The 19,612-nt window shown below is 42.9% G+C and overlaps 1 protein-coding gene and 1 long non-coding RNA gene across 3 annotated transcripts in view; both read right to left on the bottom strand.

Moving 5' to 3' along the window:
- Window positions 1-19,612, bottom strand: part of ERI3 (ERI1 exoribonuclease family member 3) — a 211,312-nt gene that overhangs the window by 56,472 nt on the left and 135,228 nt on the right. For both annotated transcript variants that reach the window (XM_083619979.1, XM_083619980.1), the window contains exon 7: window positions 12,436-12,535. In XM_083619979.1, the coding sequence (XP_083476105.1) occupies window positions 12,436-12,535 (100 nt within the window). The remainder of the gene's footprint in view (window positions 1-12,435; window positions 12,536-19,612) is intronic.
- The window catches only part of LOC310765217, a 33,061-nt gene continuing 26,010 nt past the window's right edge, over window positions 12,562-19,612 (bottom strand). The window contains exon 3 of the long non-coding RNA XR_014549492.1: window positions 12,562-12,889. This is a non-coding gene — a long non-coding RNA (uncharacterized lncRNA). The remainder of the gene's footprint in view (window positions 12,890-19,612) is intronic.

Below are 19,612 nucleotides of genomic sequence, written 5' to 3'. Positions count from 1 at the left end.
AGACCAGCCAGGACATGGGGCAGTGAGGCTTAAACCAATTAACAGAACACTTCAGTTTTTAAGCAAGAAGAAGCTGTGAGTCAGGTCTTCAAGAGAGGGATGTCAATGCAACAGGAAGAAACATGTCACGGGTCACAGCAACTCTGAACAGAGGGGCCTGTTAGATCTTAACGATGGTTGGGAAAAGCTGGTCAACTCAGGTCAGATAGTGCTGTTGCCAAGTCTGGGCTCTGCCACAGAATGCTTCCAAAGAAAGAAAACTTGAAGTTTTCAAGAGCAATATAGAAGTCAGCCAGATCTCCCAGAAAACAGGAATCCTGCAAGCAGCACAGTGCGAAAGTGAATGATCAAGCTCCTCATATACTGTACTGGCAAAAATCTCATGTAGTCCCTAAACAAAATACCTGGTGAACGTATGCAGGAATTTCACCTCTGATTTTAGTGAAAAGAAAACAAACAGATGAAAATAACAGAAATGAGTCAAAAGGACTAAACAAAAAACCCTGGACTTAGTTTTAACTAGGCACACTTAGAACAGCTCTTTCTGTTAGGCTGACAGAAATAAATACATAAATGGATGGTTAAAGAGATTATTTTGTCCTGACCATGAACACTTAAGAAGAAAATGCTCAACATGAAAAGGCCTCTTTCAGAAGCAAATGGTGTCAAAGGAAAAAACCTTATTCTAATTATATAATTAATATTATCATACCACCCAGCTTTGTATCTTGGTTCTGAGTGAAGTTCCATAGAACCAGAAATCAAAGGCAAGGGAGGGCCTAGTAGGTATGCAGAACAAAAACAGGATGTGTTATGAATTCCAAAGACGAATTCCAATTTGAGAAGTATTTGGCATCTCTAATTATAAAAAAAATCTCTGAGCCCAGTTTTTAAACTGCTCTCCTTTCCTCATCTCAAGCCAGGTAAGACAAGAGGAGAAGCTGGTAGTTGTTCTGGGCTTCAAAACTTCCAATAGATGAATGATTGAAAATTCAGTAATACACAATCAAAACACTCATAGGTAAACCCTGAAAGAGATAAAACATCACGGCAGAGACAGTCAAGGGTGATCAATTTTGAATGAAACCATTTTTTGGCCTTAAAATCCAGAACATTTTGTGATGATATCCACCTGTCTCCAGTTTGAAAGTCCTGATAACTAGTTCCAAACAGAGCAAACTAAACTTATGCCCATTTAGCTCAGTGGCTACGGTAAGTCAACATCCCATTATTAGCTGTCCATCAGTCAATTGGCTTTAGGTGGAAGAACTATGTTTAAAAGATCACGCTATACCTCACACATGCTGGGTAGCAAGACACCCCTTACTGTCCCCCGTCCAAAGGGAAACTTCTTTAAAGGCCTATTTCAATCCTTGCCAACCCTTTTTTGCTAGAGGAAAAGGGGAGGGATAGTAGGAAGTTAAAGAGAATTGTCTTGCTACTCAAAGCCTTTAACAACTATTTTTAATATCAGGCTGAGGAGCTGGATTTTGAAATGAAACAGCCAGTTCCCCTTTGATGCAGGAACTACAGATCTTGAAACAAGGTCCATTCCCTCCTCCTTCACTAACTAACAGCCATATTTCTCTCATTAAAAGGCAATCTGACTGTATTTCCAAACTTCTTAACAAGGCGATCACCGTAATTTGAGGTTTCTATTATCCCTGTCCTATTTCAGTTGGATCGAGAAGCAGTGTGCTCTTTGGGGGCTGGGGGGGGGTGCAGTTGCCTCTGTTCACCACCCTCTCAAACTGCTGCCAGTGATAATGATGACTTGTGAATATTGATTAAACAAGACTACCGAGAGGGGGATGTTGGCTTTTTTTTGTTCTGGGTGGAAGCAGATAATAAGAAATAAAATATAAGCCAAATCAAAATGAAGTTTGTTTATCTCCCATCTAGAGTTTGATCTTATACCTCCTGGAGAATACAAATTAATCTGATGCACCCTTTCTCCTTCCTATCACTTCCAATCTCCCATCACCCTGTCCCCTTCCCAAACGCACAGAGCCAGAGCTCCAAAACACCTCCCTCTCTGGATCGTTCTCTGCCCGCCCAGCACCCTCACTCCTCTGAGCCAGCTCTGCCAGATGGATGCAATTTGCATAATATCACCAGCAGAGGCTGCAGGATCAACAGGGGTCAGGCTCTGACATCTCCAGCACAGTCTATCTCCGAGTGCTAATTTGGACTGCATTGATCTCTCTTTCTGATTTCTTTGTCATTTATGTCTGCAGCAGTTTGACAGGAGATATGGAGACAGGCAAGGTGGGGGGGAGAGAGGCAACTGGGGGGAGGCAAGGAGAGAAACAAAGATTGTAGTTACAGATGTCTTTAAGGAAAGAAAAAGATTAAGCCAAGGACTCCGCTGAGGGTCGAAGCTCAGAGACATCCTAATTACCTTGTTCTTAGGGATTCTTGTACAGACTTAGAGGGGGGTCTTGTCATGGAACTTGCAGGAAAGGAAACTTGTTAAATTGCAATGGAGTGCCTCCAGTTGGCTGCTATCCACACACCCCCACAGCCCACCCCCATGCCACACCTCTCAGTGGTTTCTCATTAGGTAAATGCCGGGCTGCTAAAAGCCAGAATCATCCACCAGCACATCCTCACCTCCATACCTCTCCAGAATGTCTCATTAAAGACAAAAACAAGGCCGCTCCATAATGCAGCCAGGTGCCAGCTCAAAAAGCTGGCAATGAGCAATCTCCCTGCCACACACCCATGGTTTGGAATGTAATGGGGAAAGTCCAGCCCCTCGCCCCAGCACCATCAGTGCCCAGCCACAATGCAGGATGCTTTCTGCTTTGATTATGTTTTCACATTGTTTTATGCATTTAATATTCAACTTTAATGTCAACCAACTTGAGGGCCTTTGATAGACAGAAAAGATGTGGGAGGGGCCAAGCATGCTATAAATACTCTCCTTCTTTAAGCAAAGCTCTGTTAGATGCACCTATTCAAAACATTCCATTTACACTCATTTTTATGCACTTTGCATGATCTTTTGCCTGCCCATTTCCCAAAGCATCAAGATTCAACATGTTGGTAGCCAGCCAGCATTTGAAGTAGGCCCTAATATCTCATCTTCCCCAAGTCCCCTGTCTCTCCCACACAGAAGGCTTGGGAGAGGAATTCAGTCTCTCACCACATACTAGGCTTGAACCCTTTCAGAAACAGCACTGGGAAATGTTTCTATCCACTTGAATAAGTCTCCAGATCATGGTGCAAGCAAACTACATCTCTTTACCTCTCTTTCCCCCAAGTTCTAAAGAAGATTGGAGAGGGAAGGGATCATTCTAGCCTTCTGCACAGGATTCACTTATGAGTGTCTCCCAGACCAGCATCAGCTATGGAGTCTGCACAACCTGTTTCCTGATTTGGATGAAAAGCTATTTTAAGAGGAGGAGGAGGAGGAGGAGGAGGAGGAGGAGGAGGAGGAGGAGGAGGAGGAATATTAAAAAATGAGTTTTTCCAAAGTCCCATGCTCTTTGTGTGCATGTGTGAAGCTGTACAAAACAGCTTCACAAACTCTGTTCCTAGCCTTTTCTAATGTACTGACATCACCTCAGTCCTCAACTTCAGGGAAGGCAGGTACAGGATATGTGTTTGATGTGTTGCAGATCCAGCTTGTGAAAATCCAGACACAGGCTAAGGATGACCCTCTCCTAACACTAGTCAGAGTCTGAGGTCCAGACATTCAGTGACATGAGTGAGTACATTTAGACAAGGCTGTTCCATGCCCTCACCAAAATCCACCGTTTAATCCGGCTAACTGCTGGGGGTTTTTTCTTCTAAAAGGAGAAGCACTTGAAAATGCATGTGTTTGTGTGGTTTAAGCAACATACACATGAATGAAAAAGTTTCTTTGCAGCATTCCTCCCCAATAGTTTTGAAGAAAGAAGCTGCACTAATGACTGCATCCAGCAAAAAACTAACAAACCCATATGGTCTGGACTGTATCACTAGCAATCAAGCTAAAATGGCCACTGCAGCTCACTTGGCAGGGACTATCATGGATAGCCTACCCAAAATATTATGGGTCTACCTTTGCCATTGCTGGGTGTGGAAAGTATGTTGCAGTGAATAGCAGAATGACATAGAAAGACAAGAAGTCAACACAAACACCCAATCATATTCTATCATCCCACCCCCACCCCCGGCAACCCAGTTTCTTTGTTAACCATAGGAAACAGTTGAAAGGCCTTGAGTCCTCCATTGTAACATGCATAGGAATAGAGCAGCAGTGATAAGAACATGCCCCCTGCCGCTGCCAGGAAAAAAGAAGCGCTGAATCTTTGCTAAAAAGGGCTGAACGCTGGCAAGAGTGTTCTGTCACTTTTGCGCACAGTAATCCACTGTGCCACTGAGTCCCATCAGAGGGATTTTGAAAACTTAAATGACTGAAAGCAAAAGAGCACCAGCTCAAGGTTCCCAGCCAGCCCAGACATCCTAATTAGCTTTACACACACTCCCACTCGGAGGGGAGAGAGCACACACACAAAAAGGACTGTCACTTTGCTTTTTTCTCTTTCTAAAAGCGTGTCTGCGCTTACTGGCTTTCCCACTGTGACACCTCTCACAGTAGTTAATTAGAATCATGTCACCACGTTAATGCGCTCTGACTGGACGCTGACAGACATTCGGCCTGTATCCTGCCCAAACCCCCTCCTCCCAGGCCAACAGTACCTACGCAAAGCACCTCTCTGCTTCCAAAAACCTCTCCTCACATCCTGGGCACAAAGGGCCTTGTCTCGTCCACCCGCCTGCCAGCCCATACTCTCTCCTTGCCAGAAATATCTGCCATATTGCCTCACTCACGGAGCATCCGCTTCACCTGTTTTGAGCTTCCTGACCTTTAGCAGCACTAATTCAAAATGACACTGCTCATTTGATGACATTTCTGATGATTTTTATTTTAGTCTCTTTTAATTATTTAACTCTGGAGTCTTTGGCCCTATCCCTTAGGCTGTGAGACAGTTGGCCCCCTACCATAAATCTGGTCTAGGGCCACACCCCACTCCTGCCCATTCTCTGTGAGTAAGGGGCACCACAGTGAATCAAACGTAGAGCAAGATGTTCACAACAGACTGATGTGATGTAGTTTGAGAAACCTTAAAACTGGGAACTGGGCCATATCAGTCGCAAGATCTCCCGCTTATGTCAGAAAACCATTGCTTGGAAAGCTATCAAGGGATCAGAATTTAGAAATGCATTTTCTTTTTAAATACAATCAGATTCTGAAGAATCTGAGCAGCTACCAACTTCATCATGGCCATGCACACTTCAAGACTGAGCTGCATCTAACAAAGTTGTTCTGTTCATGTAAGGACTTCTGCTTGCACAATAGAACTTCCTCTCCCTCTCCTCACCTCATGTACCAATCTGCTCTCAAGTTTTCCCCAAACCACCAGGGCAAATTTGAGGAGTGGGGGGCATGCGGGGAAAAGAGACGGAGGGGAAGTTCCTTGCATGAACAGGACAATTTCACTGGATTCAACCATCTAAGAGGATTTCACTACAGTTTGTCTGGAGCTGCTGCCAGGTAATGCATAGAAGCACATGGCACATAGGTCTTCAGGCATGCTAAAATTAGTATGTTTTCAGTGCCTTGGTTCTCTCTACCTTGAAGTCAAACAGTATGAAGGAAAGATATGCTATTAGATCATGTCTTTAATTCCCCCCCCATATCACATTTTTCAATTCAATTCAATTCAAAATGCTTTTTTTGGCTATTAGAAAAACTTTGAAATATTTATATCTAAAATTATCAAGGCACACTAAGCACAAATGAAACAAACTATTTAGGGCAGCAGAATATATTCCAATTCAAATTTTTCCACAGTATCCACATTCACTGTTTGATACCCAAGACGAGTATTAATGAGAAGAGTATATACCCTGAAATGCAGAGAGGCCAAGAGAGTGCACAGAAACAAGAAAGAACATGCACAGTAAATAAAGTCCAAAAAGACTAAAACAGTGGATGAAGTGAAGCCAGGGCTCCCTTGCTGAGTGGTATGGAGTTGGTTGTGTGCTGACTGAATCTGTTAACAAATGAATATGCTGTCTCCTAGGTGAGCAGATCCAGGATGTGATGAACAAGTTGTCAAGTCTTATCAAGTTCACCGATCATTATCCTTTCTTGCTTTTCCCCAAGGGAATGAATTACACCAGAGACAACTATGAACGTATCACATTCGACTACAAAACTCTGAGGGGGGAGGTGAAGGACCTTGGGGCTCAGGTGATGTCCTTGTCAATTCTTCCTGTAAAACAGGAATGGGGAATCTCCAACCCACCAAGCCTCTCCATGTGGCTCCTGACTCTCTCCCCAGGCTATGTCCCCTTTCCCCTCATTGACTCACTGCAGTATGTCTCTCAGGAACCACAAGCGCTGAAAAATCCTGTAGATAAAAGTGCAGACCATTTTTCCCCCTTGCACATTGCTGCAATGTGTCTTTAAGCTGTGGTAACAGAAAATATACAAGGGAAGTCCACCTCCCTGGGCAGAATGTGTCCTTCATTGTGAAAAACATGCTTATGATTTTGCCTTCTGGGATGTTGTGCTCCTATGAGCTTCCCTAACAGTTTGGCCATTGTGGGGACAGCATAATAGACTATACAGGCCTTTGGTCTGGTCCAACAGAGCTGTTCTTATGCTCCACTAATCACATATTCCTCTTTTGGCTCCACTCCTTCCCTATTTTAGGTCTGGCCTGATTGCTCGTGTAGCACAGCCCCTGGGAAGGAATTGGTTCTTGGGCTAAAAAAGTATTATTTTGGTTGCAAAAGGCAGATGACACAAAGAGTGGGGGGGGGGATGAATACATCAGGTGAATAACTAGCAATGCAAATGCTGTTGAGAAGAAAGGTTGGTTTTTAGGGCCACCAGCTTAATTTTCCTCAGTAAAGGACTACTGGAAAGTAGCAGGTGAACCTGATCAGGAAGGTTTTAAACTGAAGCCTGAAGTTAAGTACCCCGTCCTGGTACCACCAGTGATGAAGGGACGGCTGCAAATCTTCAATATAAAGGTAAGCATTAGAGAAAGAGATTTAGATATTATAGGAGAAACTGCAGGGGGAGATGGCCGATGTGGGTGTATAGCAAAACACACAATAAAACAGCAGGAGACACATTGCAGCAGATTATTTAAGGTTTTTTATGTCTATACACTACTGCACACAGCAGTAGTAGGAAATAAACAAGATGAGCTTGAACTGCTTGTAAAGCAAGGGAACTACGACAATAGGTATTAATGGGACTTAGTGGGATGGCTCCCATGACTGAGATGTACCAACTGAAAGATACAGCTTGTTAAAAGAGGACTGACACAACCAAAAGGGAGGGGGAGCAGCAGTATGTGTCTGTACCTGCACAGAAAAGCAAGAAAGTGAACACAGTGGGTCTATGGGGATTATATGGGTAGAATGAATTGGGAAATTAGCAAAAATAATACAGTGATGAAGTCTGCTACAGACTCCACACCAATGTGATGAGTAACACATTACAGATGTTTCAGGAAAGGAGGAATTAGTAGTAATGGGGACCTACCTTGGTATCTGCTGTGGGGCAAACTCTGCTGTTTATTTATTTATTAATTACAATTTATACACTGCTTGATTGCGGGGGGGGGGGCACCCCAAAGCAGTTTACAAACAGATAAAACAATAAAACAGAGAAAATTCACAACCATACTTTAAAACATACAAAAATTAAAATACTAAAACAGATTTAATTACTTCAACTTTCTAAACATATGGGCAGGCTTGTATAAACAAGAATGTTTATACCAAAAAGAATATGGTGAAGGCACCTGCTTGATCTCAATAGGCAGGGAGTTCCGAAGTGCAGCTGTTGCCAAACTAAATGATAAGAGTTCTTACAAATGCGGAAGGGGCATTATGTGGTAGCTGTAGTAGTGTCAATTCCACTGATCAAAGCAGTTCAGTGGAGATTGTAAGGAGGCATAATAGCAATCTTCAAATATCTAATAGGCTGTCACATGTAACAAGCTTCTTTTCTCCTGCTGCAGAGGCTAGGACCCAAACTAATGGCTTCAAGTTACAATAAAGGAGATTCTGACTAAACATCAAGAATAGCTTTCAGACAGTAAGAGCTGTGCAGCAGTGGAATGGACACCTATGAATGGTAGTGGGCTCTCCTTCCTTGGAGGTTTCTCAGGAGAGGTTGGATGGCCATCTGTCATGGATGATCTAGTTGAGATCACTGCAGGGTTTGGACTAGATGACCCTCAAGGTACCTTACAACTCTACAATCTGTGAGCAGTTCAACAATGGAACTAATTAATCCTAAGATCTTCAAGCAGAGGTTGGACTGCAATCTGTTGGGGGTGGTTTAAGCTCAGGATTTTCAGAATCAAGGAGGGCATTGGACTAAATGCACTAAGAAACTAGATTTCTAAGAGGTTGTTATGGACTACCAAAGGGCAGCCCAACGTACTAGCTTCCAGAACAAAGAACATTGCATGACAAGGTATGTCATTCCTACAGTAAACAGCCCCAGCTTGCTGGCACACACAGCAAGTGCATGAACACACCCACACAGGCACAATCATACCTGTCCTTTTACATTAGACATGAAAGCCTGCCTGTGTCTCTCCAAACACAAACTCTATATACAGAATGAGGAGTTTGTAAAGATAAGAGGCTGCACCATGGCAGCTCCCCATGGGGCAGGCGGGTGGCCAGCTTGGTGGGAGTTAATTAGAATCTTGTCACTAAGTGAATGCGCCCTGCCTGGACTATGACAGATGCTCCCCTCTGACACTGGGGGCCAGGAGACAATCCACATCAAGCTACTGCAGGATGACCCTTTTAACACAAAGAGTAAACTCACTGCACAGCAAGTTGAAGCTCATTAAAACTGTCTACTCTGTGAGCATCCCATTAACCTCCCTGTTAAAAACACGCAATCCCTCTTCTTCTTCTGCAGGCCTAATTAATGCTCAGGATCAGGAACAATATAACACCCTAACCTTCCTAGATTTCCAATCAGTAAATGAAAAGAGAGAGGGGAAGCCAGAAAGATACAGATGCATCACCTGCACTTCACACCATATTGGTGGTTGACCCTTTCAAATAGGTAGGCTTTCCCATGAGGCTTTCGTGAGTTAAGGGAGATGGCCTGTGCATAGCCAGGGCAGTGTAATCAGACTGCCATTTGCACTACATGCTTTGGTTGGGCAGCTTGTAAGGCATCTACATTCGATTTCCAAAATTGCTCTGCATGCTAGGGTATATGTGTGCACACATGCAGTTCTCAATTCCTTCCCACACTCCAAACAGCCCCATAGTCAGTTCATGGGTGCTAGCTTTTTGATTCATGCAGCAATGAGTAGATTAGGCTACTGCATATGCACTAACTAGGGGTTTGTCGGGAAGGAAGTCAAGTTGTATAGACAGAAAGGAAGGAAAACAGGTAGTCCTTGGCAAATCATCAGCAGAGTTGTCTAACTAGTGTTCAGCACTTGCTGAACAATGAAGGCGAAGAGGCTCCCTCAGATCTCAGCCCACTCTATTGTAGGGTGTGTAAAGCAAAAACAAACAAACAAAACTGCTACTTCATGGCAACTCGGCCTAGAGGCCAGCATACAACTATAACTGCAGGGTCCTTCTTCGACCCTTTACCACAGGAAGGGAAAGCAAAGGAACTCCATGCCACTACAGGGATGCTAAGTAAACCATGCACAGCCAGAAGCGATAAAGCTTGAGGTGACTTGTATGGGAGAAGCTGCTCCCCAAGATATGCTAGGCACAAACCATTTGGGCTTTTATAGCCACCACTTTAAATCAGGCCTGAAAGATAATTTGCAGCCAAGAAACTGAGGAAGAATTGCCTTAATATATTCTCTGTGCCCATTTCTCAGAAAGCTCACCACAGAATTCTGTGCCTGATAAGAGTTTCCAAATCATTGTCAAGGACAGTCCTGTGTAGACTGCACATTACAATACTTTATCTGAAAAGTTACCAAAGAATGGAGCAGAGTGAGAACAGGTATGTCTCCCAGGCTCCCTCAGCCACTGTATCAGAGGAAGAAAGTGAGAGATTGCATCCAGAACATGTGATCCTTTCCTACAACAGACTGCCAACCATCACACCTGTTGTCTAGATTCAGTCTAGCATTCATCCAGCCCAGAATGTGCTGCTGCTGCTCCTTGATGTGATGAAGAAGAACAACAACAGAGCTGAATCTCATCAGAATATCTGATTTGAAGTTTGCTTCATCTCTAGTGAGACTACTCCACCTGCCAATCAACCCCTCTTTCACTATTTCTGCACCCTATCGGGGCTCCTGGCCTCCCCAATTGAAGTGCTTGAACTGAAATGTTCTAGACCAAACTAACATGACATTACACCGTTTATGGCAAGTAACACTTACTAAAGTCACTGTCAAGCATTCGGAAATCATATACCGTATTTTAGGAATATTTTTCTATAAAAATGCGCAATGGTTACTGAATAGGTCCAGAGAAAAAAGCACATTACTGTCTTCCAGTAATGGAAAATATTTATTAATTTTAAAACTACACTTGACACACATTGTTAGGGTCTACACAAATTGTAAAAGAGCCACGACAAGCTTGAACGAATCACAACTCCAAAAGCTGCTTTACCATTGTTTGCAAAATGGAGTATGTTTGGGAGAGTAGGGAGACATACTTGGCACAATACTACAGTGAGAAGGAAAACTTCCCTTGTTAAAATGAGAAGTCAGGCTCAACAACCTTACTCAAGGGCTAACTGCTGGGCTCAGAGCAGATATGGCGCAGTGTTTAACCTCAGCGCTACAACCTCAGATGGCATGCAAGTGCATCACACCAAAAGCAGCAGCAGTAGCAGCATGTGCTCCCACCTCAAGGCTGTTTAACTGAAATGAAGAAGCAAGAGCCCCTGGAAAAAAAAGTCAGTCAAGAAGATTGGGGAAAATAAACCACTATTGTGCACTGCTATCCAGCAGGGCAAAGCCAACTAATGACAGTCCGATAAATGTACAAGGTAATTAAAGGAAGTGACAGATTATATTCTAGGGATGTTTGTTGCTTTAGTGTGGTAAGAGGAGACACTATAAACACTCCTATAAAACACAGAGAGGAGATGAATGGTTCTAAGGGGTCCTTAGCAACAGCGTGATACAGGTTTTGCATCAGGCTCCCCCTCCAGCCCAATTTGTGGGCTTTTCCTACAGCATACATATATTGCTGAAATGAATTTACACTCAGGCACAGACGCAAAATTTCAATGCTACATCCTATCAATGAAGCAACCAGATCCATAGTTCAAAAGGAGCTTGCTAATTAAAAGCTGGTAAGCTTTAAATAATTCATCTCCTTAACTCATATTGATTTGGTAGTTTAGTGGTTAGGATCTTGAAACAATATTAAACAGCTTCCTCCAGGCTCGGGTGGTGGGTAACTTTCTCACATAAGTCTCTCACCCTAGGAAATGTAAATGCACAACAGCAAGAAGCAGACAGAGGTGGACACGCCTAGGCAGGGGCAAAGGAAAGGAGAAATGCAACTAGTCGGATTAAAAGGTCAGACATTAGAAGGGTTTTACATAAAGAACAGGAAACAATGAACAGGTTGTATCAATATCCCTCAATCTGAGAGCTTTTCATATTTTCCTGGACTGGCACGACACACAGGTTCCTAAAGAACAAACCCTATAGTAATTCTCCTGCGCACAGGACAAGGAAGCACACAGATATATATTGGCCCATGCCAGCTAGGACTGTCACATTAGATATTTTAGGACTTTGGGGCAAAAATTCAGAGAAGTACAGCAAAAGCTGAAGAGAAGTACAGTATATACTCTCATAGCTGTATGCTAGCAGGACTAACAAACAGCCAGCTCTCCAAAACTTGCTGGATCCAGAAGGTGGGATGATCATGGCTAAAACACACACACTTGAGTAGAAAAAATAGATTCTAAAATCAGGGGCCAAGTGAGGGGTGGTTTGGCATGACCTCAGGAAGGACCCTACCATGATGATCTGGCAAAACCCCACTATGGGGGAAGGAAGACAAAGGCATTGCACTTCTGAGGCATCATGTTCACCGTTGCCACTCAAATGCAGCAGCAAGTGTCAAGTGGCTTAGAAACATATATAGAGGTAATGGATCTGGATGCTAGACTGACAAAAGAGAAACGATATCAAAGTGGAGCATGCTTATTTCTCTACTACGAGCTCCTTCGGGATCCAGCATCCTTTTGTATTCCAGAGGTAGTGGCAGCCCTAAACCTATGTGCTCAAGTTCTTGCCACACCAAAGATAGTGATAAGCTGGCTTCCACAGATAAGAGAGCCACACATCCTTGGGAACTGCAGATGAGCCTGCCACTATACATTATTCCACAAACAGAGAAAAATGCACCTGGACTGGAGTGAGAGAAGGAAGTCATGTTACTGACCTATCCCACTGTGAGGCCTTCCTATGTGCTGTAGGTTCAGGCCTTTGTTCATGTCTAAGAGTCCATTCTTTGGCCAGCTCCCCATGGCAAAGCTGTATGCCTGCAAAAGAAAGCAGAAAAAGATATTTTAGATAATTGTACAACAAGAGGATGGCTCAGTATCACAAGGCCAGACCCTACTGAAGCATTGTAAAAATTTACATAGTACCTTTAGGCCCTCTCTTGCTGATATTTGGCTGATTACTCAGACAGAACACACAATATGATCTGCCCAGTGCTTTTACTTTGGGCTTTCCATCTCCACATAATTCTGCAAATACAATTCTTACTCTCTTGTCTCAAGCTTTCCTTCTATCTCTTGCAACTTAAATCTGTTTTAGTGCAGATATTGTTGACTTGCTGTCTTAGTTTATTCCAGGTCCCACAACATAAAATGCCAAGTTCTCCACATTTTCTGCAAACAGAATGTTGAAAATTGAATTAAGCAAATTTTCATTGACCATTTCCACTAATAAATCAATCAGATTTGATTTGTTGTACATAAACACCATTTACCATCCGCAACATTGCCAATAACTCATTCAGAACTGTGCCATCCACACTGATTAAAGTACTCCAGTCTTAGCAGATGCCAACAGGAAAGTGAAAAAATATAATGCCAAGCAACAGTCATAGAAAAAAAGCAAATGCATAAAGCAGGTGATGAGGTATGCAAAGATTAAATATGACATTCCCCTAAGCTGTACTGAGTATCCCTCTCAGAACCCTCTGAAATCTTTATCAGTCACTCTTGCATCTTTTCAGATTTTTCTCTGCACCATGAGGGCAACACACATTTTAAAATTAAACCTCAGAGTCTATCTGACATACCTCCTGTGTCATTCCTTCTGCTCCAGAGACAGATGAAAGCCTTTTTCTTATTCATTTACAACCACGTGAAATTTTACTAATCAAAATATAATCAGGTTAGGTTCTAAAGTCCATTATTAAATTGGGTGGGGAGCTGGGAGAGAGAATTTGCCTGCTGGTGGAAGCCACCTAGAAGAAACCCCAATTATTTGTTTTCCAATAATGAGAACAAGCTTTTGACTCCCGAACCAACTATGACATTGTTAGTCCTAGATCCCAAAGGCACCCACAAAAGTTTCTGACTAAACAATGTAATTGATGTTCTACCAATACAAAGGGATTCTGCCCCGGAGCCTCTAAAGCCAGCCTTTCTCAACCTGATGCCTTCCAAATGTCATGGACTGCAACTCCCACCAGCCCCAGCAAGCATGACCAATGGACAGGGACTATGGGAGCTGCAGTCCAGTATATCTGAAGGGCACCAGGCAGAGGAAACTTTGCACTCTTTCTGATGCTCCTATATGTTTGATCTCTAGCCATAATGTTTAGGGACTTGCAGCTCTGTCTGAACCTGATTACTTTTGTATTGCAGTCTACAAGAGTTATCCAAAGATGCTATGTGGATTTCCATTTCAACAGCTAAGTTGAGAGACCACTCCATGCTATGCACTGTAACCACTTTGAAGAAGGTTGGATAGAAACATAGTAAGAACAATAAACTCTGGAACTCGTCATCAGTCATTCTCCCCCCCCCCCGCACTCTGCCTTGAGCTTAACATATTTAAGAAGACATTTGAATGCATTAGTTAAGCAATAGTTATTTTTCTATTTGCTTGAATCCCTCAAACAAGTTTAAGGATTGCAGGTTTTTGTTATAAAGATATTATTTTTGGCTCAGCTATTCTAAGTTTAATTATGCCTAAAAATAAACAATGCTTAGTGCTATAATATGAATCTAAGCAGTTGGGTGAGGAAACTGATCATGTTCTCAGCTAAATACTGTTAAAGAAAAAAAGGTTTAAACCAAATGCTCCTGTTATTTTTCCAGGTATCCATTAAGGCAAAGTTTCTAATTAATAGATGACAGGGACAATGTTCTTTTGGAAAGAAGGGTCCAGCATAACAACTTGTGAGTAGAGTTCCATTTAGAGCTCCATTTTGACTCTCACCCAGCTTGTGCAAGAGCACGGGTGCAGTTTAGTTTGGGTAACTGGCTCTTGACAGCCACTGTTCCTTCCTTCATGCCTGAACTGAGATTCCAAGAGTCCCTTCTTTGAGGCCCAGGAGATAACACTGCTGTTTGCCATCTGCTATTTCCAACTCACTCCATCTCATCATGCAGCGATTGTCAACAGCACTTCTAGCACATATTAGACCACAAGGCAAGGCATTCACTGTTCACATCACTGAACTGTCCAGGTGCTATACCTGAATAGCTTGGGAACCATGTGCTGCTCCCAGGCTACATTTCAGCTCACCCTACAATAATTATAGAGGAATATTTGTTCATGAGCAGAAGCTTGAATACCCAGGGTTTATCTGGAGCAAGGAAAACACCTTACTAGAACAAACTTGATGGAAGAGGATCCTAGACTAGTTCACAGAGGGACAAAGTAGAAAAGAAATGAGCAAATTTAAGCGTACAATGTGGAAAAGTGCACTAACAGCTACACAAAGCCTCAGGGCCTTAAAACACCACAATAATTATGATCTGACAGCAGCATAACTTCTCCATCACAAGGTATTACAGAAGCTGTGTCATTGTGAGATACTAATGGTGCAAGGCTTAGCTATACTTAAGTGCTGGGCTGCCATGTGAGCCATTGTTCCCAGACAAGATCATGTCAATCCACAGAATATATCACCGCCAGGTCCACTTTATCTCAGCTACCCCAGAAATAGGCAAAACAGGGATCTTAACAGAGTTAGCAGCTCTCCTTTTCCTTACCTGGCTAACCACAACTTGGAGAAGATAACAGCCACGGTAGTGTCTGAGGACTGTTACACTGGAAGGGGGGAATCAAGCCCAACCTTGCTCCTGTAATCACTAAAGTATTTACTGGGTCAGCTTGTGGGGGAACCCATACCTACTATACTGTTAAGTATTTGAAAATTACTCACTGGGGAATCTTCATCTAACACAAAACGGTCTCACACTAGTTTAAAATGCTCCTCTATCTGCTGGTGCCCAAATACTCACAATATCCACCTTTCTGGTATGCAGAGAATTACATTTTTCTAAGAGGGACACAGAGGGACCAATTTCATTTAATATTTGCTTTCAGATATCTTTCAGCATAGTATGTACTGTATTTCATTCTCTTCTATTAGCTTTTTCTAAGCCTTCAGAGAAACTTTAGATCAAAATAAAAGCGAACAAACAGTGCAACATCATTAAAATCAACCTCCTTACATTTGGTATCCTCAAATCTTCTGGTAACACTGATTTCCTTACAAAAGGGGTCCAATGTTCTATCTGGGAACTTAAGATTTCTTAGCCTAGGACTGTTGAACACACAGAAGAACAAGCCTTAGTGTATAATTCTGCCCCCTGTCAAGCAGTGACAGAGCTTGATGTGCTCTATGGGGAGCTGGCTTTGGGCACTAGGCCTGGTGGCAGACCACCACTGCATTATAAAGATGTCTCCAAATGTGACATGAAAACCAGCAACATTAACCCACCATGTGGCAATTCCTTGCAGATGACCACAGTGCTTGGAAGCAATCCGTCAGGTTGCATATCCACAGCAGTGACCAGAGGAGGAATTACTGCTGGGATGAGCACAGAGAGAAGAAATCTCATGGTGGAAGCCTTCATCTGCCCCAGCTGCAGTAAAATATGTCTCTCCCTTATTGGTCTCTACAGCCACAGTAAGTCCTGTAACTCTCCAATGGTTTGACTTAACCCCCAATGGCCCACTCTTGCAAGACAGACGGATGGCAACAAAATTAACCTCCACTGTACACAGTTCACTGAAAACTCCAACTCCACATGCAGTGAAGAGTGGAGAACTCTACACATCCAGATGGAATGTGTAGAGTTCTGTACATCCCATCTGAAAAACACAGAAAAAACTGCAACAAAAATGATCAAGTGCTGGAGCACATTCTCTATCAGTAAAGCCTTTGGAGCTTTTTAGTTCAGAAAAAGGACAACTAAAGGGAGCCATGATAGGAGCTTTATAAGATTAATAATGACACAGAGAGGATGGATAGAGATTTTTCTCTTTCTCTCTTAATATTAGGACTCAGGGTTGCCAAATGAAATTGATCAGCAGTAGATTCAGAGCAGACAAAACGAAGTACTATTTCACCTAAAACAAAACTACCTTAGGCAATTTACTGCCATGGTATGTAGCAATGGCCACTACCATACATGGCTTTTAAAAAGGACCAGACAAATTCAGTGGGAGAACAGGTCTATCATCATGGTAGCTAAGTGGAATCTCAATGTTTAGAGGCAGGATACCTTGGAAGGCATACAGTGTGGGAAGACTCATGACTTCTAGAGGACTTCCCAGAGTCCTCTGGAAGGTCACTATTAAAACACACCAGTTAAAACACACACACACAAAACACACTAAAATACCCAAATACAATAAAATAAAACTAAAACTGTCTCAGAACAATTATTAAATATGGCTAAAGTGACCCTTGCCCATTTATCACCCTCCAAGTGGCTCCCCTGAAGGCAAACCTCCATTTGGTGTCATCCCTTTGATGACTAGCCACCAGTGGTGACCTCTTACATATAAGCCCAGCAGTGAGTCAGAAACACAGAAGTCAGCCCTTATTGGGTGGGGCAGATCCTCACTAAGATGCTGGCTTTGATAGGCTTTGATAGGTCTGATCTAGCAGATCATTTCTAATTATCTTATTCCCATTTTAAGGGCATGCAGAGCTGACTGCTTTGGCACTCAAGTATTCTACTCACAGAAGTTTTTGGAAAAGCATCCTTTATGAGGCAGTCACTGCAAGGGAAGCAAGGAGTGAACACCCCAAGGAAAGCATTTACAGTCCCAATAGCCACATAGATACAGAGCTAGGAGACTCCTGCTGTACCACCTACAGCTCTCCTGACTAGCAAACTCTCTCTTTCAAAGCCAGTGCATTTAAGGCCCCTCCCCACCAATCAGTGCCACTGCTGAGATGTCCCTGGAGTTCCATCACAGGGTTTTGGGTAGTTAATTTATTGCCACGTATGTAGCCATTTATGCTGCTTTGTTACTCCTGCCTTAGCAAAACACAGGGGCTCCACAGGTAATTAATAGACAACACTGCTAATCCTATTGGGAGATGATTAGCAATTAAAACTCCTAATTAAGTCTATGCATAATTCACTGAAATTACATCCCTGTGTACACAATAGAGAGGTTTCCTTCGCCTTTGACAAATACGCACTGATATCTTTATTACTCATTCAAATCACTGTGGCCCAGGATCTGGTCTATTACCCACAAGGGAGACTGAACTTCTGGTTTTCTTCCTCTTCTGTTGAGCTGTACTTCATCCTTCCATCCCCTGCCATGCAGCAAGAAACTTCTCTTTTTTTATTATTTGGATGGGGGGAGCTGTTCCACCATAATACCAGGAGGGAAAAGCAGCTCAGCTCTTTTTAAATAGGCACAGTGGTGCCCCCTCCTGGCTTTAACTTATATTTGGAAGGTGCCAGAAAGGAAAGTCGTGCAAGCAAGTTAGTGGAAGATACATTGGAAAATTTAATCTTCAACAAAGGGGCAGAAAGCTTAGCCAAGAAGGCGAAATGGTAGAACTCTCTCAGCCTCATCCAAGAAGCAGCCAGCAAAATTAGGCTTCACTTACTAAGTACTGTGCAAAAGTTACCAAGAATTTGAGACTCAGAAGCACTTCACACATTACACTTTGCTTATATAGTTCTGCATACTTCTGTGCATGGAATATCGCACACAAAATATATACACTATAAAGAATACAAGTGTCTATTTCACTGCATGTTTCCTTCATGCACGTTCTTCACAAATGATCATATAGATGTTTTATAATAATACATCTTCCTACACATAAAGGCAAATTTATGCCTCACTCTCTGTATGGCATGGGTGCATCCATACTTTGCTGGACTAATTGCATCATATGAAAAAAGACGTGGTATCAATATGATGCATAGGAAATTGTGCTAATCTGAAATGGAAGCCTCATCTCTACATTGCATAGAATAATGCAGTAATGAAGAGGTAAAATGGACTATCCCACTTTAAGCTGTAGATAGGGGAGCATTCAAAAACGTGATCTGTGTAAAAGCATCACCTCCCTGCAAGCGGAAAATTAGCAAATCAGGAGAAGTAGTTTTCCTTGATGTGCTAGTTCCTTTAGTTAAATGAAGAGGTGCTTTTGTTCACGTGGAAGAGCATTCAAAACTTGAATCTCCTAATTGTGGCTTGACATACTGCAAGTACCACCTCAGGATTCTAACACCTTGTTCGGTTGCGTCCTACACACGTGTGTGCATATTCACACTTATGTGGCCTTAGAAACAAGCACATTAAATGACCCTGAACCTTAATGAACAGAAATTGTCACCTAAACAAAATCCAGGCTGACTCCAGAGGGTGTCAAAGCCTGTTGATAGCAGCTCACTGAGGCTCCAGGTCAAGATTTCCGCCCAGGTCTCATAACAGGAATTGCTGGGCGTTGGGCCTCGATCCTCATATAGATAAAGCATGTACAATACAGCCCCACTTCACATTCTCTAGGTCTATCAGCTTATATGGAAGAGCCAGTCTTCTAAGGCTTACATCTGAGCCCCGAAGTCAGGATCAGGACCACAACTGGGCTTTTCTTTGCATCACATTCTGCTTTGCTCATCAAGGTCGTTGAGAACGGCAGGAATACCTGAGCAAACTTGTTAAAGAGGCAGCATGGAAGGTGGCCTGAGCACTGAAGGTCAAGTGTGCCCTTATGCATATTCACAGCTGCCTGCAGGATCGATTGGGTTTTAATTGTTTTTCCTGGGGTTTTGGAAGGAAGTGCCAGGGGCATTGATCAGCCCTTGACGAAGCCACTCACACTTGGGGCCTCACATAGGCTGTCACTTTGGTACAGGCAGACGGAAACGAAGGAGCTAAGAATGAGAGACAGAAAGCAAAACATGCCACTTGAGAAGGGGATGCTGCCACATTCTGCGCCGAGTAGAAAACAGGGAGGGGAGGCAGGAGCTGCGCGCGGAGATGTGTGACCAGTGAATTGTATTTGAAAATAAAGTTTTTAATTAAAATGGGCAATTCTGAGCCGCCTGCTGGCAGCGGCCAAGCAATCAGGAGACAGGAGCATGGCTGTTTAATATTTAAAC

This window comes from Podarcis filfolensis (genome assembly GCF_964270895.1).
Source record: "Podarcis filfolensis genome assembly, chromosome: 6".
In the NCBI taxonomy this organism is placed as follows: domain Eukaryota; kingdom Metazoa; phylum Chordata; class Lepidosauria; order Squamata; family Lacertidae; genus Podarcis; species Podarcis filfolensis.
The sequence above is the reverse complement of the archived record's forward strand: the minus strand, read 5'-3'. Positions and strand labels throughout refer to the sequence as shown.